The 25,072-nt window shown below is 40.6% G+C and overlaps 1 protein-coding gene across 1 annotated transcript in view; it reads right to left on the bottom strand.

Annotated features, from left to right (window-relative positions):
* POLR3A (RNA polymerase III subunit A) overlaps positions 1 to 25,072 on the bottom strand; it is a 1,593,947-nt gene that overhangs the window by 99,557 nt on the left and 1,469,318 nt on the right. The window contains exon 27 of the mRNA XM_044055661.1: positions 4,600 to 4,692. Within this exon, the coding sequence (XP_043911596.1) occupies positions 4,600 to 4,692 (93 nt within the window). The remainder of the gene's footprint in view (positions 1 to 4,599; positions 4,693 to 25,072) is intronic.

Genomic DNA, 25,072 nt, shown 5'->3' with positions numbered 1-25,072 from the left:
TAGACCACTTTTTCTTTGCCTCTGATATTCTGCAGTGTCTATCTTGAAATCCTTGGTCAGACTTGCATGCTCGTTTCTAAGTGTGTCTTCCGCAATATTGCTATTTTCATCCTTCGCTTCAATACTCACTGTTTTTTTCTATACCTGTAGCGCCATTTAAATTCCATAATATGGACAGAGTAGCCATTATGAGAGAAAAATATTATTCCCACCTATTATACACAACAGCTCTTTTAAATGTAAATTTCCATCTTTTAGCTTACACATACACATTAATGATTGGAAGGCTAATGTCATATGTAGTTTCGTCTCAGTTTCATTTGAATCTATGTCACATTTTTCAAAACTTTTTGCTTCAACGAAAACACTAAAAAAATTTCAGTACCCAAATCCCTTTTAACCTACAGGACGCACAAAAGTATGTGTATTTTCAACAAATGAAGTTTACCCTTCAGAATAGGAGGAGTTGCCCCAAATCGACGGCTGTACCCACATGCATTACCTAATCTAAAATCAAGTTAACCCACACTAAAGTGCATGTTGCAGCCATTTTCCCACAACTATTTTCCTAGAAAATAAGCTGAAAAGTTAACACTAACCTACGTTTATGACCAGGAGGAGCTATCTGTCAAACTGATATGGTTTTATGAATGGGCTACGGGAGGACATGAGAGAAGTACAAAACAGATGTTGTCTATCTATGACTCAACCCCCAGAGGTGGCTGAAAGGAATGGTGTAGGGGTTTGGTAGTAGGACTAATACTGGGTAACAGTAAGACAAACTGGTATGATCCAATGGATAATTTCAGAAAGAAGAGCTCTGACTGGTGAAGTCCTGCACTGGTATGTTTGGTTTCCAAAAATTTTCAGCATATTTGGTTCAGACCTCTCCCAAGGAAGAAGGAATGGAATTAGCTTTTATGAATGACAAGGATACATGTCACAGTGGGAGGTGAATAGGGAGAGTCTAAGAAAGGATATGAAAAAGCTGAAGAAATAGACAAGGGTGAGAGAAGTTGTAAAAGCCCGGGTACGAGGTATCACACCGAGGGAGTGAAATGATGGCAAACAGTAGGGATGAAGCCAACAGGCATGCTTTGCCACACAGTGGAACAGAGTCCAGAAGGCAAAGATGTTCTGATCTCTACTAGACCCACCCAGGCCACATCAGCAGCCAATCAGGTTTGTGAAGGGCAGAACAGTGATGTTCAGAATCATGTGATAGTGATTCAAACCTGCAAATCTGTTAAGTAGCAGTCTAGATTATGTGAACGTTGTGGCAGGAAATGAAAGCAGTGTTTAGAAGGTCATACTATAGTTTATGTATTAACACATTAAGTGTTAGGGCTCTCATAGAGTCTTAAGTGAGCAGATCTGAGATGGTTTAGCAAACTTCAACAGTGTTAAGCACTCTCTAAAATAATCTTGTTTGTGTGTTCTGTGAAGGTTAACAATGACTAGCTGTAATCCTTACATATACATTTAAATGGGCCTGCTTCACTGGAACATTCGTACTTTTAATCATGAATGTTCTTTTGGAAGTGTTAAGTTTGTTTGCTTCAGTTTATTGCTGTATTGAGTTTAAACTGGCTTAAATAACTGATTTTGGATGGACATAAGAGTACGGCAACATCAACATATCATATTTAAAGAAATAGTAGGGATGAGGGTAAAACAGCTGCCAAATTACAAATTAACAAAGAAAACAGTACAAAGTCCAAGACTAACTGCTGTGGTACATCTTCTGTAAAGATTCCAAGTTATGGCAGGCTACTGCCCAAGTGTATCTCGAAAATTCTGAGACATAGCCTTGAAACACAGAAAGAAGTCAGACACCAAACGTACTTGTCATTTAAAGAAGACAAAGTGGTCCATGTTTTTTTTTAAAAGCCTTTCTTTGATCTACAAACAGGCCACATGTCTGCAAACATGAGTAAACTGCATCAATGGTAGCACACATTGCACTAAATGTGCTGCAACCAGACAGAAACATCCTGTACTTCTGAAAGGAGACTATTTGTTGAAATATTTAACCCCCAATTATTTTAGTAGGCAGAGAATGATGCACTATCCTTGGAGCTGTCCTGATGGAAGGCAACAGCCGAGATATGCGAGTTAGCTACTGATGTAGATACGTTTACAGAATCTGGGGAAGAGCACCTTTATATGAGAATAAAGACCTAGGCTTGTTTTAATCCTTTAGTCATGCCTGGACCGCTCTGCTTTTCATTTGCTACTGCTAAGCAGAAATCCAAGGTCAGTTCTTTTGATATCTTAATCTACTTGGAAACAGGCTATTAAAAATTGGGTCAGTATTCTGTGGCAGAGATTCGGCACTGATATTGGCTTCTTCCTTGGTTCTGAGTAGCATTAGCTTTGCTTTACTAGATTTGCATAAACAGGATGATGCAACAGGCCAAAAATCATTAACAATGAATAACTTAGTCTGTATAAGAAAATACAGAACTGATGTTTCAGAGCACTTATCACCGCAACTTCAAGGAAAGCTTAACAAATATTTTAACTGTCTAAACTTGACTAAATTGGGTCCAGGGGCGATTGTGCAGATAAATGTCACAAAGAAAATCAGATAAAGAAAATAAAGGATAATGCCAAAAACATGAAAATTAGCCAAAGTAGTTAATATATACCCTTTGCAGGAAAGTATTAAAAGTTCAAAAGCAGAACAAAATCTAAGCAGTTCATAAGGCATTCGAGGTCTTCTGAACTGCTTAGATTTTGTTCTGGATTAAGTGTTGAAGGTTGCTTCCCTATTTTCTTTTTGCTTTAAAGTTCAAAAGTACCAACTGCTGGCATAACTTGTTAGTAAACAACCTTTGAATGCTACTAACCACTATGAATGTCTAACTAACAAAACCGTTACTAATATTTACGTAAACAAAACAAAAAAATTCCACTGGCTCAAGAGCTTCGTGCTAAAAATGCTGATTTATTAAGTATTAAATTTAAGCACTAAGCACTTTCACCTCAAAAGCATCATCAGAGTCGTATGTTTTCATTCAAACACACCTTAAATACTGTTACATCACTTCCTCTTTCCCAGTGCTTTCATAATTTGACTCTTACTACCTAAACATTTTCATTCTATTCATTTAGATCACGGAATACAAACATGAAAAGTAAAAATAAAGTAGAAAAATAAAATAAAACAAAAAGTAAGAACAGGTTTTCATAAAAAACTATAACATATAACATACTTAAAACATCAAATGCTTGTACTATTATAGCTCATTCGTACAGAACTAGCAAAATCACAGTAAACAATATTTCCAAAGATAGTAATTCCATAGTACACACACGCATGTCCATACCCGAACACAATTTCCTCTTTTGTTTTAACACACTAGCTATAGAAATGTATTCATTAATTCAAGGTTCCACCTTAGCATTCAATCTAAGTTGCCATTTAATTTCCTTAATTTCTATGTCTAACTTGGGGTCATCCCCTCTATCTCCTCTCTCAACCGCCTACTGGTTTTTCCCACATAAAATGCCTGACAGGAAACACATGTGGCCACATACACCCTAATCTCAGTGCTGCAATTACACTTTCCGGGGCATTGTAGGTTCCTGTGGAAACCTGCACTCTCTACGTATGGCCCATCATTGATGACAGACGGGATTGATGAGCACACCAGGGACATTAAAAATAAGAAAACATCCATTACACTTTTCCTACACTCATCTGTAGGTTCGAATTACAAAATAATTTTTTTTTGTAATTGTCAGGTCCTACAGAGGGGATAGAGGGGGTGACCCCAAGTTAGACAGAAATTAAGGAAACTAAATGGCAACTTAGATTGAATGCTAAGGTGGAACCTGGAATTAATAAATACATTTCTATAGCTAGTGTGTTAAAGCAAGAGAGGAAACTGTGTTCGGGTATGGACATGCATGTATGTACTATGGAATTACTATCTCTGGAAATATTGTTTACTGTGATTTTGCTAGTTCTGTACGAATGAGCTATAATAGTACAAGCATTTGATGTTTTAAGTATGTTACTATATGTTTTGTTTATGAAACTTAACCTGTTTTTACTTTTTATTTTGTTTTATTTTTCTACTTTATTTTTACTTTTCATGTTTGTATTCCTTGATCTAAATGAGACTATCAATAGAATGAAAATGTTTAGGTAGTAAGGGTCAAATTATGAAAGCACTGGGAAAGAGGAAGTGATGCAACAGTATTTAAGGTGTGTTTGAATGAAAACATACGGCTCTGATGATGCCCTTTTGAGGTCAAAGTGCTTAGTCATAGTGCTTTGCCGTGATTTGTGCTTTAATACTTAATAAATCATCGTCTTTAGCATGAAGCTGTTGTAAGCCAGTGGAATTATTTTTGTTTAATTAAATTTTAAGTACAATTACTAATATGCCTGCTATGGCCACCCTATGACTGAAAGTACAAGGCCTAGGTTCAGATCTTAAAATTACTACGCCATCTACTCATTTTTATTTAATCATTTCAGTATATGTTAAGAAATTAATAATGTGGAAAGCTGAGGCCGACTCCCAACACTCAGCCTTGAATCCTTTCACTGGCATCTGTACAGAAGTACTGGAGAACAGTACTTACCTCCAATCGCAGAAGCCGAATTCGCTCCAAGGACAGTTTAACAAGAATGAAGCAGTCATCTGGCAAGAACACTTCTTCAATATACTCTGAAATCTGTATAAAAAAAAATAACTTCACAGAACACTGAAGAAAAGACATCCTACTTAAATATGATTCAACAACAGGAAAAATAAAACTGAGTAATACACTGATTTACAGAGGTGCGATCCATTAAAGCAAACTGCAAACACAAAAAGCAATAAAAACAAATTCAGAGAAACAGACATCTGCTATCCAGGGAAAACTAAACCTTACTGTAGTTTACAACACCCTGAGTAACAGTTTTCTCTCTCTCTTAAGGGACTAGTGATAATTACAACTGAGCAAGAATGTAAAACAATATCTGGAGTGAAAGGAAATAATCAAAGAACTGTTAGAGGAGACTGACCCAACTTGTGGATTTACAGAGCACACTAACACACAACAATGTAAACCAATGTCTTGAATGATTTCAATGTTATGGTGGATGATTTTTTTAAAAACACAAGTTTTGTAAAAGGACGATATAACAGTACAATAGTTTTGTTCATATACAGCTTTAAAAACTGACAGATGTCCTTCCTATATTAAATGATTTACACAAAAGCCCTCTGCAATGAGTAACTGCAGAGATTTCTTCTACCACAGGTGTTGAAATCACCAGCTCCATCTCGGAATGGAAAGCATGCATCTTCTGCTGGCATATATGCCAACACCAAGGGCCAGCGCACTCATAAGCGCTCCATTTTTTTATGCATTTCTTGACCAGGTAAGTCTGCTGGACAAAGTGCCCTTTTCAGGGGTGACCCGGAAAAACTGCCAGGTTAAGTGACTTGCTCAAGATTACACAGTAGGCAAATGAAGGTGCAAGGAATTAAACCCTGTACCATGGGCACAGAAAACAGCTCATTAACAGCTCAGAAATGTACTACTCTACAGGGGAGAACCATGTGAGAATGCCATAAGAAATGCTGTTGAATGAAAAAAGTTGATGTACACAAGAAAATGCTAAAATTGTACAGTTTCAACATTAATTTATACTTGTCACCCTCAACCTAATTCCAGTTTTAGAACATTCAGTGACTGCTTTATTTACAGATATGACTACTTCCACATTTAAGAATGGTGAAGGTTAAAGCAATGTTTAAGGGGTAGAAGGTTAAAGCAATGTTTAAGGGGTAGACTAAAGTAAAATTATTCAGTTGAACATTTTAATCCTTTGTACTGTTTGGCTGGCAAATTTAGAGGCTGAACTGCATGAAGGGTTATGTAATGAGAAGTCAATAATGAAAGACTTCAGGATAAATGCGATGGGTAAGTTTATGGTAAAGTTTGCATACTGTACTTTCATTTAAAATAAAAATAACGGTTATGTAGAATGTGAAAGTAATATCAGCTTACTGTACTGGAAAAATATAAGGACTGAATTTTTTTGTTAACCATCTCATTCCGGCTATCTGCTTAATAAGATATGGGCTGTTATTTTGTAGACTGTTACACATTATCAATCTCTGCATTTCATGGAGACTTGCTTCATAATGTGTGTACACAAGACAATTTAAATGGTAAACATACATGTTAAAGATGAATTTTGAGATGTACCTAACCTGCCTTACTCTTGCTGTCACACCTGTGCAGAGCTACCATCTTCCTTGTCAGGCAGCAAGGGCATAAAATGTTATGTCAATGAACATAACGATGAACAGTACAAGTCACATAATCGAGCACTAGGATGCTTACTGAGCTGATTTGCCCACTTGGGTAGCAACTTATAAACAGCACTGGCCTTTTTAGGGTCAAGAGAGGCACAGCCGCTGTGCTGCTCTTTATTCAGTTGCAACAGCAGCAGTGACATGTTAACACACGTTAATATAAAAAGACAAACCATGGTAATATTTCTCATTGTTTTCATGTAATATGCATTTTTAACACTTACTACAACATACCACAAATTTCTCAAGTTCTGCCTTCCCTTAAACCTCACTCCTCCTCCTAAAGCCTTCAGGCTACCTTGGTGTCACCCTGAATGACTGACTTCAAGGAAAAGATAAAAGTCACAAACATCTTCCACAGAAACTCTGCCATGTGCTCCTTCAGTGGGGAAGTAGACAGAGGCTTAAGCCCAGGCAAATCAGGAGGAGGCAGGTGACTCTGGCCGGCCACATGAGTGACACCTACTGGGAGCAACTAGGTGTTCACCCAGTGAAATTCTAAGCTGGTTGAGCTTGCACTACTAAAGTGCATTCACACCAAGCAGCAGAGGGGAAACTAGCATACAGAAGCACATTTCTCTTGGGAGGTAGTGGCTGGGGGTTAAGAGAAGCTGCCAAGAGGGAGGGGGTGTTCTCAAATGACATACATACTTACCTCTAGTCCACACCAGCTCCATCCTTAACATGTACCCTATCACACCTCCATCATTGTAACCCTCACTCTATTTGCACACATTACCTCTTACTCCCACACTACACCTGCATCACCACCTCATCATATCACTGATAAACATCAACTCTACTCATCTTCACCTTTAAACCTACACATTCTCCCCTTTATCTTCCAAACAACTCTCAATATCCACATCTCATTACCCCCCACTACCTATACACAAGGGTAATAAAAAAAAAAAGACCACTTATTTTTCATTAGACTGAATAACCTTAAAGTACAAACTACCTCTAGACTAGCTCTCTGCAGACACATACACCCTAACCCTGGCCCATCCAAGACCACCATCCACACAACCACACTAAATAAAGGATAGACCTCTCCCCAACTCCAGAAAAAACTCAACAACCTCCTAATACTAAACATTAATAGTAGAAGCCTCAAAAACAAAATCCCTGACCTACATGCTCATCTTTCTCTATACTCACCCGATATAGCCCTGCTCATGGAAACCTGGCTAAAACCAGGCATCAAACGACAAAATAATTGCCCCTGGCTATAATCTCCAGCGAAAAGATCAAATAACTAAAAAAAAGTGGTGGCATTGCTATCTTATTTAAAAAACATTTACATACAGAAAATCAGGAACTGCCATTACCAGCATTAGGAATAGCAGAAATTATGTTCTCCAAAGTACACATTAATAACAAAAAAAAAAAAAATCAACATAATTGGCTTTTACTTTCCACCAAGTGAAAACATAGACTCTGTAAAAAATGTACTGCATTGGGCCCCCCCCCCAAGGAACTATTATAATAGGTGATTTTAATACTGACTTGCCTAACATGCCACTCCAATAACCCCAATAACTTCATCAACCTTCATGACTTTACCAAACTAATCCAGTCTCCAAAAAGAGTTGATAAAAAATCTAAGAGGCAACCAGTCCTTGACTGGATGTTCACTAACAAACCAGATCAAATTGGTCAATTAGGCTGCTTATCAGATAGCCTAAGTGATCACTCACCAACCTTACTAACCAGACATCGAACCAATATAGCCAAAAAAGAAGTTATGTACTCACCATAACGTTCCATCAGAGTAGCTCTACTTCATTTGTCTTCAACCTGTGCGTTCAGGATCCATATCGGATTCAAGCCGGCAACTTCAGAAGCATCTGCTCCGAGCTGCAGGCTCCTCCCTTTACCCATAATACACCACCACTACATTCCAACCCTCATATCAAGTTTGCTGCACCCTACAATGAACAATCCTAAAAACACCTTACACACACAAAAAACAGCTAAGAATGCTGTCCATATGGTAAGGCCAGGGGGAAGGAGGGAGGAATGGTTGAAGACAAATGAAGTAGAACTTCTCAGATGTAACGTTATGTTGAGTACATAGCTTCTTTATCTGAAGTAGTTTACTTCATTTGATCTTCAACCTGTGGGACAGAGTCCCCAGCTACTAAACACCTGGGTGGCCCTCACAGATGTATATTCTGGAGCACTGCGGAACCAAAGGATCCTCTCCTTCGAGAAATCAAATCCAATTTATACTGAGAAATAAAGGTATGAGATGAGGACCAAGTAGCTGCAGAACAAATGTCATCTAAGGATGCTCTCGACCAAAAAGCTGCAGAAGTAGCCATGGACCTAGTCGAGTGAGTTTTAACCTGACCTGAAGGATACAAACCTTTATCCTTGTAGATCTGAAGGACACATATGGAAATCCACCTAGCAATGGTCACCTTAGAAATAGGCTTACCCAAAAAAAGGTTTAGAAAAGGATACAAACAACTGGTCAGATTTACGAAAAGTTTTGGTCCTGTGCAAATAGAACCGTAACTGTCTATGAACATCCAACAAATGCAACTGGTATTCCATTTTGTTTGTAAAATTTGGAAAGAAAACAGGTAAATTGATAGTCTGATGCTACTTTTGGGAGAAAAGGATTGGTGCGAAGAGAAGCCCTGTCCTTGTGGAAAACCATGTATGGAACCTTGATAGATAAAGCCTGAAGTTCTGAAACCCTCCTAGCAGAGGTGATAGTCACTAGAAAGGCTGTCTTTCAAGATAAAAACTTAAGATCTGTGGTTGCTGCAGGTTCAAATGGAGGAGCAACCAATGCTTGAAGTACCATAGGTCCCATGGGGGAATGGGATTTTTGACCAGAGGACATAAGACAAAGGTACCTATAATGAAGGCTTTGCACAATCTGGAAGAGGCTAAAGAAGCAGAGTTCTCAACCATGTGAAAATGAGAAATGGTGGCTAATTGAATCTTGACCATAGACGAGCTAGCCCCTTGTTGAAAAATATTTGCCAAACAATCAAGAACAGCAGGAATGGGAGCCGTGAAAGGATCTAAACTCCTTTGAAAAACCCTAAAGGAAAAATGCTTCCATTTTCTGCGATAAATCTTCCTGGTGGACGATGAGCTGCCACCAGACTACACCTGACCGAAGAAGACAATCCGGGAGTCCTAGCAATTAAGGGAACTGGAGCAGCCAAGCTGTGAGCCTCAGACTGTCCAGATTTGGAGGGACCCTCGAGGGGTGCGAAATGAGATCCTGAATGGGATCCAAGATCCAAGGAGGAGCTAAAAGAGGAGACCAAAGGAAGGGGAAACCATACCTAGCGAGGCCAAAACAGGACAATGATCATCGGGTTCCTATCACGTAGTCGAACCTTTACAAGTTTGAAGCACATATGGTTGAGATCATATGTTCGAATTTGTAAAAGTTTGAGTGTTTGCATGGAAATCGCCGTAAGTGGAGGTTTCCATTCACTTCAATGTGGTGTGATCTCAGAGTTGGTATATTTAAGTAGCGGGGGGTGTGGGGGTGCAGGGGGGCTTACCCCCCACTGCTTACAATTTATTTTTTTGTCCGTTGTGCTTTTATTTTTTTTTTATGTAGTCGAAGTTCTGTAACTTTGAACATAATGGTTCGACCATTAGGTATTCGGAGCTACAGAACTTCGACTATCTGATATAGACCCACGAGGATCACTTTGCTCCCCAGTCGACAAGCTTTCTGTAGGAACTTCTGAATAAGGGGTACAGGAGGATAAGCATAAAGAAGACCGGGAGGCCAAACCTGGACTAGAGCATCTCTGGGGGACTCCACCGGTGGGGGTTTCAGAGAAGAACTCGCTGCATTTTGCGTTGGAAGGAGATGCGAAGAGATCGCAGCAAGGCAGACTCCACTCTATAAAGATCTGTTCCACTACAGAAGGATTCAGAGACCACTCATAAGGCATCAGAATAGTCTGGCTTAGTTTGTTTGCTAGAATGTTGGGCATTCGTGGAATATGCATTGCTACCAGAAACGACCGGTGGAGATCGCCCATTCCCAAACTCTCTTGGCCTCGCGACAAAGGGGGTAAAATCTGGTCCCTCCGTGTTTGTTGATATACCAGACCACAGACATGCTTGTCTGAGTGGATTGCAATGGTTCCCTGAGGTAGAAAGGCATGAAGGGTCTGCAACGCTAAAAGGACTGCCCTCATCTCCAGAATGTTTACATGCAAGCTGGTCCTGATCGGGGACCACATGCTTTGGACTGTCCTTCCCGAACAATCCCCCCCACCCCACCCTAGCTGGGAGGTGTCCGTGGTCACTGTAGCTTGGGCAGGGGACTGCAACAAAAGTCGTCCCTCCAAGATTTCCGAAGACTGCATCTACCAAAGAAAGGACAACCTGCAGACTCTGCTGAGGTGCATCTGGTGCGACCACGGAAGATCCAACAAAGACCACTGCACCGCTAGAGTCCACTGTCGTACTCGCATATGTAATCAAGCACATGGTAAAAGTGTTATCGTCACTGCCACAGAACCTAGGGCCCTTAAGACAGACTCTGCTGAGGGAAGCTGAGATCAATAAATGAAAGAGACATGCGACCTTAAATTTCAAACTCTCCCCGAGGTCAGGAAAACTTCTGTCTGCAATGTGTCTATCCATACCCCTATGTATTCTTTCACCTGGACAGGATTCAGAAGAGATTTGGCTGTGTTGATTGTAATCCCTAGACAGTGTGCAAGCTGTAGGAAATAATCTCTGGTCCGACAAAGTAGACATTTGGTGGGAGCAGTAAGGAGCCAATCGCCCAGGTAAGGGTAGACACGAATCCCCTGAAGCCTCAGATGAGCTGCTACCTACTGCCATCACTTTGGTGAACACCCTGGAGGCTGTGGTGAGACCAAAGGGTTGGGCTCGAAACTGATGACTGGCTCCTAGCTGGAAGTGGAGAAACCTCCTGGAGCTTCTATGCATCTTTATGTGATAGTAAGCGTCCTGGAGGTCAAACGAGCATATCCAGTCGCTCTCTTGCAGGTACGGCATGATGAACTGTAAAGTGACCATCCGGAACTTCTCTTTGGCAACTGACAGGTTCAAAGTAGACAGGTCCAGAATGGGCCTCAATTCCCCCATCTTTTGGGAGGGTGGCCTAATGGTTAAGGTGTTTGCCTTACAAACACAAGGTACAGGGTTTGAATCTCACAGGGGATAACTGGCTAGGCTTAAAATGACTCGCAAGGGCAGTTAGCCTAGAACTAACCTATAATCTATGTAAATCCTATAATCTTTTTTGGCACCAAAAAGTAGCTGAAGTAGATGCCCGATCCGGACTGATCTGGGAGGACGGGTTCGATGGCTCGTTTCTTTAGCAGCTTGGAAACCTCTAGCGCTGCTGCCTCCCTTTGCATGGGTGATAAGTCTGGGAGGTGTTTGTAAGGCGAAGGGAAAACCACAAATGGGATTGAATAGCCTCTGGAAATTATCTGAAGCACCCAACGGTCTGATGACACCGACTCCTATGCCGCCAGGTGACCCCTGACTGCCTCCAGAGCAGAGCCATCGGGCAATCCCTCGGGGTTGCTGGGCGGGCCTGTCTGAGAATGGTTCTCGAGACCCAAAATTCCTCCGACGACTCCTGCCACTGGACCGATGTCTATCCTGTCCCCCTCTGCCTCTAGGGGTAAGAAGGGCCCTGAGTGTCCCAGGAATACTGCGACTTCTGGAACCACATCTACTTTTGCCCTCGCTGATTCTGGGAAAAGGATCTTTGAGGGTTCGATAAGCAGATTCCGATGGCTGACGGTGTCTTCCCATCTTTCTCACTCTGGATCAAGGTGTCACGGATGGTCTTACCAAAGAGAGAAGAACCGTCATACGGGGCATTCGCAAAAGACATCTTGAAGGGTTCCGTGAACTGACACAATCTGAGACGGGCATTACGCCTCATGGACACACAGGACCCAGCAGCCCTAACCGCTCCTTCGGTCTCATGTGACAGAAGTCGCATAGACGTGTTTGAAACTGCTGTCAGGTAGACATCCTCGTGGAAAATGTAGCCCTGTCCTCCTGCGACATGGACTTTGGGGGAGACTCAGCCAGTTCCTTAACCAGGTTGAGCTGCAGTCAAGTAACGTGGGCCGGATAGTTCAGCGCTCTGATAGAAAAGGTCGCTGACGCATAACCCCACTTCCCTAGACGATCCATCATCCTATAACTCACGGTCAGGAGGATGGACTGAGGAACTCTCCTGGGGTAGTTCCTTCTTGGTGGCAGCTGCTACCACCATAGTGTCTACAGGGGACCCTTTATTCCAGGATGGTCAGTATGCAGGGGGGCTCAATATTTTATCCGGGTTTTTAAGGATTGGTTCCACAGTATCCGGTTCCTTCCAAGCCTGTGAGGTGATTAAGTCCACTAATGGATCCATGGGAGGGGACACCCAGGAAGTAGACTGGCCCATGCCAAAAGCCTCCAGGAACACAGATTTGTCTAAGGAAGGTTTTGGGGCAGACCAACCTCCCCCCATAGCACAAGATTTCCATGATGTCTCCGAAGGAGACATCCTCGGGAGGTGATCTGGGGGAACCTTCCCCATCATCCGGGGAGGAGTCCAAGTGCCTCCTCTTGCACGTATGCTTGCGAGGAACCTCTCCGATGGGGCTTAACCACTCTCTCCGGATCCAACGTGGGAATTGGAGCCAGGCCCGAAGTAGACGCCGCTTCAATAAGGGGGCTGTGACCCAACAAGGTTGGAGCCAATGGAAACAGCTCAACCCCCTCGGATTCCACAGCCAGGCTTCGGCTCAGAGTGCCACTCGGATCCGAACTAGTCAGATCTGACACGCTCCAGGAAGCTGCCAGCGTCAAAGAAACAGGCACTGTCGGCGCCGACCCACTGACTAGGGGCACTCCTGGATCCATGTACTCCAAAACCGGGGGTCGGATCAGAGAAGGAGATATAGGTGCAAAGAAGGGACGTGAGCTCCCCCCTCCACAGGGAGAGGTTGCCAGCAAGACTCCCATCTGAATTTTTGTGTGAATAAATCTCTGCATCATTTTATCCCTGTCGACTTCAGAAACACTGCGAGTAGACTGTGACAAAGCCACGGACTCCGACCTGGTGGGGTCTAAGAACCAAGGCTCTAGAGGGTGGTCTGAGCTCCTCCGGCTCCGGAGAAAATCTAGGCGATTGGAGCCTAGGCAGAATTTTGGTTGGAGGTCCGGTCGGAATCGGAAGGTCCGTGGACCTCTTTCTTTTTTCAGATCTGTGCTCTCTCTCTCCTTCTCTCTGTCTTTTCTATGCTCTGCTTCCACAGGCTTAGAGGCAGGAGACAGAGTCCCAGCCTGGGAGGGAGGAGAAGCAAGGACAGGAGGAGGAGGAGTGGTGGTCACAACAGCAGCTGTGCCAGAAGCAGAAGAGGAGCCGGCTGCCTCTGTAGAAGGGAGCAGGCCCTTCATAACTAATTTCGCCCTCCTATCCTTAAGGGCACGCGGGTTAAAACCCGCTCAAATACTAGTCAGTAGCTAAATGGACTGCACCCAAACAAAGCACACACAGAGTGTGGCCATCAGCAGGTGACAATTTGTGGCCACACTCAGTGCATCTTTTGAAAACCTGTTTAGGGAGATCAGCCATATATCACTAAACACACAAAATTTTTAAGAGACACTACACTCACCACACACTCAGACAAGCACACAGAAGGCTGGGGGGGGGGGGACTAACTACTACAAACTACCTAAAACTAAGACAACAATACCTATACTCGATGCACCAGCGAAGAAGAGGGAGAGAGGAAACCTATACTAGTAGCACGCACACAAAAAACACTAAACTTTGAAAAAGACCTACAACTTGGAGCTCAAGAATCACAATACGATGGAAGCCGCAGCAAACGAGAACTGAGGGTTGGAAGGTAGTGGTGGTGTATTATAGGTAAGGGGAGGAGCTTGGAGCAGATGCTTGTGAAGTTGCTGGCTCAGATCTGATACAGAACCCAAAGGTTGAAGATCAAATTAAGTAAACTACTTCAGATCCCATCATATACTGTGAAATATGCAACAAAAAATATTTCAACTCCAGTAACTTTTTAACAGCACTGAAATGATGCAAATGGCTCCCATTGAAAATTTTAAACCTAGATGAGGCTGTTTCATACTTCAATTCCACCTTCCCTGAAATTCTAAACCATCATGCACCCCCCAGAAACATCAGAACTAGCGCCAACTATGCCCCCTGGTAAACGAGAGAGACTAGATCCCAGCTACGTAACAGAAACAAAGCCTGGTCAAACTGGCAAAAAATAAATACCCTTGCTGCTAAACAAAAATACTTACAACTTAGAAATAAGACAAGAAATGATTAAGCAGGACAAAATAAACTATCATAACACACAAATTAGACACCAAAACAATCCTAGGAAGTTTTGGACAGCCATCAACAATGTACTACAACCAGGAAAAACTGGCACGCCTTCCCCTGTAATTATACATAGACTCAACCAATACTGAAACTCAATTCAACAAATATTTTACAGACTCCATTCCTAGCCCTAGCTAACTCTCAAAGCCAGTCCAAAAGCAGTAATTCACAAGATACCAATACTATGGAACACCATTTTACACTACAACTTGTCCCTATGCCCACAATTAGCAAACGAATTAGTAAGCTAAAATCAACAACCCCCCCAACCGATAAACTACCTGCGGAATACTTAATTGCTGCCAAGGCTATTGCAGATCCAGTAGTGATTCTTATAAACTGCTTTATTACAGAAAACATTGTCCCCCAGCTCTGGAAAATCTCATACATTACTCCACTACATAAAGGGGGCAACTCCAAAGAACTTACTAATTACTGCCCAATTGCCATATTATCTCCCCTCTCCAAAATCCTTGAAAGGTGCATCCATACACAAATCATGACACATCTTAACTCTAATCTACTTACTACAACTCATCATGGTTTTAGACCTTCCCACAGCACTACTACCACCCTTACGTCTTTCACTCAGACAGTAAATAACCACAGAAACAATGGAAAATTTGTCTCGGCCATCTTTCTTGATTTTTCCAAAGCATTTGACATGGTCAATCATGATAAACTAATCAACACTCGTTCAGAACCAAATCTTAGCTACCCCACTATCTCGTGGTTCAGGAGTGACATAACAGACAGCAGGCTGTCAGATGGCACCTAGAACTCTCACCTCTACTACCAGTCTCACTAGGAGTCCCACAAGGTTCCATTCCTGGACCTCTGCTGTTTTCTTTATTGACCAACAAACTTCATACAGCCATACTACAGGCCTCAGTCATCCAATATGTGGAAGACTCCACACAAATCTGTCTCTCTTCTTCCCTCCATGAACTACAACTAACACAAGCCTCCTTTCTCTCTGTAGAAAATTGGCTTACAGACTTGCAGCAACTCCCAACAAAACTAAGCTCCTTATCTTTCCACCCCCACAGTACTCAACACATAGCCCAACATATAACATCTAGTAACCATACGGTCATATTTCCTGTCAGTCACACCAAACTGCATATGGTAGAAAATTAACAGCAACATGAAATTTGACAAAACATATATCCCTAACTATAAAAAAGTACACAAAAAGCTAGATCTCCTATAAAGAAAAAAAACAATTCCTAACAGATAGCACTAGAGCCACTACTGCTCATACTCCTATCTACCCTGCTCTACGCTTCCCCAATCCTCACCAATATTAGAAAATCAGACCTAACCAAGCTTCCAGCTTGCTACAATAAAATAGCCAAATTTGAAACTAATTCTACTTTTAGAGCACACCACTGCATTCCTCTGAAACAGCTTAACTGGCTTGAACTTCCCCAACTCCTACTATATAATCAACTCCTACTAGCCCACAACTTGCTTTACTACCCTGATAAAACCCCATCCCTTCAAAACGTATTATATCCTCGCAACAAAACAGAGAGTCCTGCAATCCAATCACAAACACCTACTACAAGTATCTAAAGCCAATAACTCTGCAAGTGCATCCCTCTATAGCATTATTGCTAAACAAAGGAACAGCCTTCCCCCCAATATCTTAACCATAGCTTTCTCTAACTCCTTCAAAACAGCCCTAAAATCACATCTACTGAATTCTCGGCGCTGTAACAGTGATAGCCCTGGATAACGTCCAACAATAAGAAAAACAAATCCAAAAGTTGAAACATTTGATTTATTCACCAATAACAACATAGCTTATGGGAATCACCCTTCATCAGTGTTAAACATTCATTAAAACTATTTAATTTATATCTACAGAGTGGAACACATGGCACAGCCAACCAATAACGCAAGTCAACTAATTACAATATAAAACCCTTTTAAAAGTTCATTTACTTCTTAAAACATCAATGTTAATTTAAAACATATCAAAACCATTCTATTTACATTGCATTTGTTATTCTGCTAAAATTAGTGCTTTATATAGTAATTAGTTGACTTGCGTTACATACACTGACAAGTGATTCCCAAAAACTCTATTGCTATTCGTGAATAAATCAAGTGTTTCTACTTTTGGATTTGTTTTTATTATTTTACATTTGTTTACCGGGAAAGTCCATCTGGACACGTCCTTTTTCAGCGGAGGCCCAGGGAGAAAAGCTTCAGGTTAACAGAGAATGCACACAAGAAATAAAATTCATAGATATAATACAAACAAGTAACTCTAATACTAACTATGCATCTAGGTATACCAAAATCAGTTGCACGATCAATATGAGATTAAATTTACATACTGTTTCCAGTAAAATACAATCGTATGAGTCTACAATCAAGGACATAATGTTAATATACATCTTAGCCTATAAGTATGTGATACGATTTCAATGTTTGATTAAATTGGAGGTACATTTCTAAATTGGTAGAGAAGGGATTAGATGAGAGATGGATAGTAGAATGTAAGAAGAGAAGAGTAGGTGCTTAGTTACTTGTCAGCTGGGGGTTATGCATGGACATATCCATTTACTAAGTAGATGTTCTTTTAGGGCTGGTTTGAATAAAGAATGGGGTGCTAGGGAGGTAATAGTAGATGGTAGAACATTCTTGTCTACCTATGAATTTAGAAAAGAGGGAGTCACCAGCTTGATTTTTGGTTGTGTTAGTTTGAATGAGGTTTCTGTTTGCGGAGAGGTCTGGCAGGGGCATAGGGCTGTAGAAGGGTTTGTAAGGCAGGTACTTTTTCAGGTTCAGTGTGGATTTTGTGGGCCATTAATAATTGTGTGTAGTTTAGGAGTTGTGGGAGTTCCAACCGAGTTGCCTGAGTGCAGTGCAGTGATGAGATCTATCTGGTGAATTTATAGCAAATATTGCTATTTTATTGTAACAGATTTCAAGTTTTTGAATGTCTATTTTCCTAAGGTTAATGAGAATGGGTGCTGCATATAATAGGGTAGAAAGAAGGTGGGTTTGTGCTACGGCAATTCTAGTGTTCCTTGTGAAGAAGTGTTTGTTTCTGTGGAGGGTACTTTTTTGTGTACTTTTTTGATTGTCTGTGCAATGTGGATATTATATCAGAGTTTATCATCAATTTCTATTCCTAGTAATTTAGTGTGTTGTGAGGGGGTTATGCAGATGTTATTGTGCGAGGAAATTTGGAAAGTGTTAGGAAAAGGAGGAAATTGTTAGAGGAGAATACCAATAGTTTGGTTTTTTGGGGTTTAAGATTAATTTAGCATTTGTTAGCCAGGACTCAACTTCTTGAAATGCCTTCTGGGTTAATGTCTGCAGTTCAGGTAGGGATGGTGCAGAACAGATCACATTTGAATCACCTGCATATTGGATGAGAGATGCATGAGAGGTGTTGAGATGAAGATTATTATTAAATAATGAGAAAAGGAGTGGGCCTAAAATGGAGCCTTGGGGCACACCAAGTTCAACAGGTAATAAGGGGGATAGGGTCCGTTGCCAAGAGACTGCTTGTTGCCGTCCTGTAAGAATCTTTGAACCATGCAAAGGTGGAGTTACAGAAGTGAAGGTCACAGAGGGTGTTAAGAAGGTGGGTATGGGAGACCATAAATGCTTTTGAGAGGTCCAGGAAGATGGAAGAAGTATATATATATTACTCTTGTGGAGATTTATGATGTTAGTAAATGACATTAGTGCAGTTGTTGTGCTATGGAAAGGCCTAAAACAGTGTTGTTTAGGAGTTTATTATTTAGCAGACAGTTAGAGACTTGTTTGTGCATCACTCTTTCTAGAATTTTAGAAAGTGGTGATAATATTGCTAATGGTCGGTGGTAGTTTATTTCTGTAGATGGGCCTCCTTTATGGAGAGGAATGATATAGGCTGTTTTCCAGATGGGAAGGACCTGTTGTTTAGCTATTGATCTGTTGATTAATATAGATATAGGGTATGTAATGGCATCTGCTGTTAGTTTTAAGTATTCTGAGACTAAGTTGTCAGCAGCAAGTGTTGTTGGTCTTAGTTTTTTTAGGAGATTTTTGATGGTATCTGTTGCGACTGGTTGGAGTGAAAAGGTAGATGTTATAGGAGGTGAGAGGAGTGGGGAATTCCTAGCTGCTGGAGTTTGCTTTCTTGCTAGGTCAAGAATGGTTTCTGTAAAATATTTGTTAGAGTGGCTGTATTTTCTGCATTATTGGTGGTGGAGGGTGGGGTGCCTGTTTTACCTGGGTTAAAGATATTATTTATTGACGACCAGAATTTCTGTGAAATTTGTCCTGTATGTTGGTGTAGTATTTCACTTTATCTTGTTTTATTTTTTTTTTTGCTTTGTTCCTAAGTTCACGATAAGTCTGAAATGTGGGTTGGGTTCCGTTTGAGTTGGAGATCGACCATGCTTAGTCTCTAAGCCTAAGATTATTTAGTGTTTCTTTTCTTAACCAAGGGGCATATTTAGATTTAACACGTATAGTTCTAATCGGTACTTGAGTGTCTAGAATGGAGAGGAAAGTGGTGTTAAAACGTTTTACTGCATCCTGCAGGGGTAGGATCTTTAGAGGTGTCCAGTCACAATGATTGAGAATGTCTATAAGTTTGCAGGAGTTCAGCTGTTTTTTTATTTATTTGTAGTAGTTTGGGTTGCTTGGATAGTATTGTTTTCTTACGGATCAGATAAGTAGAAGAGTGATCACTGAGGCTGTCTGGTAGACAACCTGAGAGGGTGTAAAGTGCTGGTCTGTTAGTTAACTTCCTATACTCTGGAACAAGCTACCCATCTATGTCAAGCAAAGTTCTTCATTAGCACTCCAAGAAAATCTTGATGAGTGGGATCGGAAATAGGAAATACACCCAGGGGATCACTTCTCTCTCTCTCTGCTGGACAGTGGCACAGGAAAATAACTTTCTTGGGTGGCGTAAGCTATGGAACCTTGCTGGCTAGGCTTACATAGGCCCTTGGGCCGATAGCCTAGTACCTACCTATGAACATCCAGTCTAGGATGGAATGTCTATCTGAAGTTTTGTTGATTCTAGTTGCACCCTGGATGAGTTGAGTGAACCCATGAAGATTAATGTGATGTCTGGGCTGTAGGAAGTTACATTCTGTCCAGTCTATATTAAGATCTCCTATTATAAGTGTTTCTTGAGGTAGGTTATTGCTACACCATTGTAGTAGGTTTTCTAAGTCTAAGCTATTATCTCCTGGTGGCATGTAAAGTCCTACGATATATATGGTTTTATGGGGGTTGATTTTTAATTTGGAGTACAATATTTCAGCATTTTTAATGTCTAAGGGGTTTATCAGGTTGGATTTCCAGGGAGAGCTGTTTTTTTTTTTTTTTATATATAGAGTAGAGTTACACCACCTTTTTTTTTTTTTTATTCTGTCGGAGCATATTATGTTATAGCCTGGGGGTAGAATTTCATCTTTGTTGGTGTTGGGTTTTAACCAGGTTTCTGTGAGTAGAGCAATTTCAGGGGTGTACTGAGCTAAAGAGGCATGGAGCTCAAGGATTTTATTGTTTATGCTTCTGATATTATATTTAGTATTAGAAAATCTGATTTGTCAGTTGTGGGAATGGTTGATGTGCGGTTAGGATTTATTTGGATAGAAGGGAGTGGTGTTGAGGTTGGATGATTGTTGGTTGGCTCTGGGTTTGGGTGAATGTCCCCACTCAGGGATAACTTGGATACTGCTTGGATTACATATTTTAGATATTTGTTGGAGTTAATATCATGTTTTAGGGAGATTTTGGTTGAGGTCTGGTAGTGAGGCTTAGTTATTTTGGCCAGGGTAAAGGTAGAATAGTTAAAGATAGAGCTAGCTATGTAAATGTTAGTTGGTTTGAAGGTGATAGGGTGAATATATGAGGTGGAGTGCTATGAGGGGGGAATTGGTAGGGGTTGAGTGGAAGGATGTGGAGATTGTGGCAATTGTTAGGAAATTCAACAGGACCACTAGATAGAGTGAGTGGTATTTTGATTTTACAGAGTGGCTGCTATGAGAAGAGTTTCAGAGGATTAGAAGAATGTTTAGAGCTCCTCATTTTGGGGTGTCAGGACTAAATAGTGATTTAGAGAAAGGAGTTATAAGGGAGATGTGTAATTTCTTGTCTTGCAAAGGTTGTACTGTTTCAACAGAAGAGATGATTTTGGTGAGTATGGAGGACAGATGCAAGAGATGTAGTGGAGGTGGGGCTTATGGGAGGAGTTATAATTAACAGAGACAGGAGATAGACATAGAATTTAAATAAGAAAGTAAGGGGTAACAGGATTTGTTGGTGGCTATGAGGAAGGCTGAGTTTCAATGGAAGAGGATTATCTTTAGGGGTATAAACCTGGGGAGTGCATGGGGTGGGAGGGAAATGGGGTAGGGGAGCGGAGTGGAGCCAGAGTTAAGTGAGGGTGGAACGGAGCGGGCTACAACCCGGTTCCCAAAAAACAATCTGAGAAACTGTTTGCAGGTAAGGAAATTAAGGTACACGTATAGAGTACTTTTCTATGTTCTAGTCTGCTTTTTATTTTCTGGTCTACTAAAAAGCTAATTTGTTAAAAGAAAACAATGCTAGTCAAGAGGGTGGTGGGGGGGACCCAATACCAATTGTAACGTTGATAGTGCCAAACAGCTGCAGTTCTGGGTGTAGCAAGAGGTAACAGAGTTACTTATTGCAAGCTCGTTTAAAAAAAAAAAAAAAAAAGAACTTGTTAAATAAATGTAGCAGAGCCACAAAATCAGGATCTTAGCAGCAGATGATGGGTAGCTGCTGTTAATACGATATTTAATATACTATATATTTTCCTTGGATTTACTGCAGGCGTTTAAGGAGATATCTTTGAATATGACACAGCCTATGCAAACTACTATGGAGAAAGAAAGAGGTTTGACAGCGTCTTTGAATAAGAACACTGTACGTGACTTATTGATAAGGTCAGGTAACCCTTTACAGATACGAATGTCTACTTTGAACAATGTGAGTATGGGAGCTGCTCTCCAAACTAATAGTAACAGATAATTTAATTATGAAGCTGGAAAGAAAAGTGCAAACATACAAAAAGTTCCAATGGCAGTGGCTGAGCTTTTTAGCTTATTTGGAGCGAAAAGCAGTGCTGAGAGGACTGCATGTGTTAAAAATGCCAGCATTTGCTAATGTGTATCCAGAGTTGCTTAAAAAGTGGCAACAACTGAATTTGAAATTGAGTGCAGACTACATGGCATTAATGAATGAATTTTTCATAGATATTGAGGCTGGGTTACCTAAAAAAAAAAATGTTAAAATTGAGAATGAGATCGTGAACGCACCTATGTTTGGCAGCTTTGCTATTATTTTCTAGCAAATGCTTGATAGACTCAATACTTTTGATAAGAAGCTTGAAGCTATCTAGCAGCATAAACTTCAGATATTAATGACTTAAATTTGGGTCATATTTTCCTTGACCAATGGACTCTAATAATATAAGAAACAATTTTAGTCAACGTACGAGAAGGGGGGGGGCATGTATGAGCTGGACTCTCTTGCTAATGAGAATTGGCATTTAACCAATAGGCACCCTGAGACTGAAAAAATGTCCAATAATGTTGAGATGCATACGCAAACCTGGAAGGTTTCCATGGTACCATCTATAGCTGCACTACAGGGTCCAAATGACATGCAAGTTGGTGCTATGGAAGAACTAGCGAATCAGCAATCGAGTAGTGAGCTCTCAGCCAGACAAAATGCTGGTTCTGTATCTGTCCCTCCATTGGTCAATGTTGTGCCCACAGAAGTCATAAGTTTAGGCAATACCTCTCAGAATGGGGAAGTTTTTTTGCAAGCTACCGAGACTGGTGTTGGTGAAATTACGAGAGAGAGTGTACATACGGCAGCATCCACAATCTCGAGGCAGGTCACAGCAACGTACAACTAAGAATGGAATCTAGAGAAAGAATGAGAGCCCGCAGACTTACAAGGGTGGAAAGTAGTAAGCATGTAAACAGTACATTGAACTTATTGGATTACAATTTGATGGCAGCATGTATTAATTTATTAAATAAAGGACTTCAGTTCATACCAGCAATGTCAGATATAGTTGCAGGGGCAATAACAGATTTAAAAGTGTTTATTAGAAATGTCAGCTTAAAATAAATGTTTTAAAGATGTGGCATGTGAACGTGTGGAAACATGCAAGAAGTCAAATGTGTTTATCCCGAATAACTGTCCTATTTTAAATGCTTTTGCAAGTGTTTGTGAATAGGAGTTGAGGATGCTTTATAATAATGATACAAAAAAATTAAAAGAATGTATAATTTAATGTATGATGAATATAAAGCACTTCAAGAATTATGTCAGAATTCTGATTTGATTATAAAACAAGCAAAGTGGGTGCTATTGTACTCTAACAGGTCTGACTATATTAATTTGATGTATGAATTTTTATCAAATGTGAATACTTTTAAGAAAATTAATTTCTCTGCTATAAAGTTTACAACTGATGTCAACATATTTATATAAGATTTATAATTGCAAAGGGATATCACCTTGAATCTTTTTAATTATTTTACGGTTCCATGCCTGATAACTCCAGTTATATATGGCATCCCTAAAATAAGTACGTGTCAAACCCACCAATGAAACCTATAGTCTCCAGGGAGGGGTTGGCTCACAGAACCTTTATATGTGCAAAATATTTTAAGCAAGTACTTATCCCTTTGTCCAAGGGATACATGGGATTTTTCTGATAAAGCTCTATATGTGGTATAAGAATAACAAAGAAAACAATTATATTTATTTATTTTTATTATTTATTTCAGTTTAACCGGGAAAGTTCAGTGGGCCAAGGTAGCTCATTTTCAATGGAGGCCAGAGGAGAAAAGCCCCAGACAGAAAGACAATATTAAAAGATATTTGAAAGTGATAACTAGTACAGCATATAGGAGAAACAAATTAACTACTGTATACAGAAAGACAATATTCTAAAAACATTGAAATATAAGAAGTCAACCACTTATAAAATATTTATAAAAAAACAAAAATTCATGCTCATTTAGTACATCATAATTGTAGACAAAAGAATTTAAGCAGTAGCAGAGTTTTGAGTAGGATAAGATTAGAGATAGGTATCAGGATTCAGGTAGGATGGGTACAGGAGCTTTCCCAGAGAGACGAGAGGCGAGAGTGGAGTAAGGTTTTAAAGGAAGGGTGATTCCTGGTAGTTCTAATGTGTGGGGGAAGAGAGTTCCATAATCTAGCGAGGGAGAATGATAGTAAGAGTTGCCCTGGTGAATGTAAAGGCTTGTAAAGTTCCAAGAGGTTTTGATTTGTGGATCTAAGTGTTCTGTGTGGCTGGTGAAGTTTTAAGGAAGAGGAGAGTGATGGACAGCTAGAGGGGTTTAAAAATGAGCTTGTGTGCTGCTGTTAGTTGAATGAAAGTTAGGTAGCTTGGGAGTTCCAACCAGTTTAGCTCATGGAAGGAGTTACAATGGTGAGTGGAGGATTTGGATCCTGTGGCAAACTTAGAAATGTTATTATAGACTGAGGATAGTTTCGATTTCAGGGTTGATTGGAGATTACTGAGTAGTGGGGCTCCATACAAAAGGGAGGGGAGGAGGTAGGTGGTAGATAGGAGTTGTCTAGAGGAAAAAGGCAGGCAGCTTCTGTGGCGATAAAGCATTCAGAGTTTTTGATGCTTTTTTTTTATATTGGTTTGTAGGTGGATGTCAAACTTTAGCTGGTCATCGATAAGGACGCCCAGAAGTTTTTCATGGGGAACTATTTCAATAGATGTTTTGTTTAGACTGAGTATAGAGAAGGATGCTTTGTCAACAGCAGTATGTCAAGAAGGGGTAAAAATCATTACTTTGGATTTGGAGGCATTAAGGGCTAGATGGTTGCCAAGCATCCAGGACTCAGTGGAGGAGGAGGCCTCTCGAGTAAGGTTTATTAATATGGGTAGAGTTTTGGCAGAGCAGATGACAGTTGAGTCTGCATATTGTACGAGTTTAGCATTGGGGATCTTTTGGTGGAAATCGTTGATAAAAATATTAAATAGTAAGGAACCTAATATAGAGCCTTGAGGTACACCTGTTGGAGTGAGAAGGAAAGAGGAAGTACAGTAGTTCCATTTTACAGCTTGTTCCATGGCTGAGAGATAGCTAGTGAAACATTTGATAGAAGAGGAGGAGAGATTAAGATGAGAGAGTTTAGAAAGCAGAAGCTCATGGGAGACAGTATCGAAAGCCATGGATAAGTCGAGGAGGAGGGTAGAATTTATGTTACCGGAGTCGCGAGAAGAGTTGATGATTTCGAGGAAGGAAAGGTGGGCAGTGCTGGTGCTATGTCCTGGTCTAAACCCACGTTG

This window comes from Protopterus annectens, chromosome 14.part0 (genome assembly GCF_019279795.1).
Source record: "Protopterus annectens isolate FY-2018-M chromosome 14.part0, PAN1.0, whole genome shotgun sequence".
NCBI lineage: Eukaryota > Metazoa > Chordata > Ceratodontiformes > Protopteridae > Protopterus > Protopterus annectens.
The sequence above is the reverse complement of the archived record's forward strand: the minus strand, read 5'-3'. Positions and strand labels throughout refer to the sequence as shown.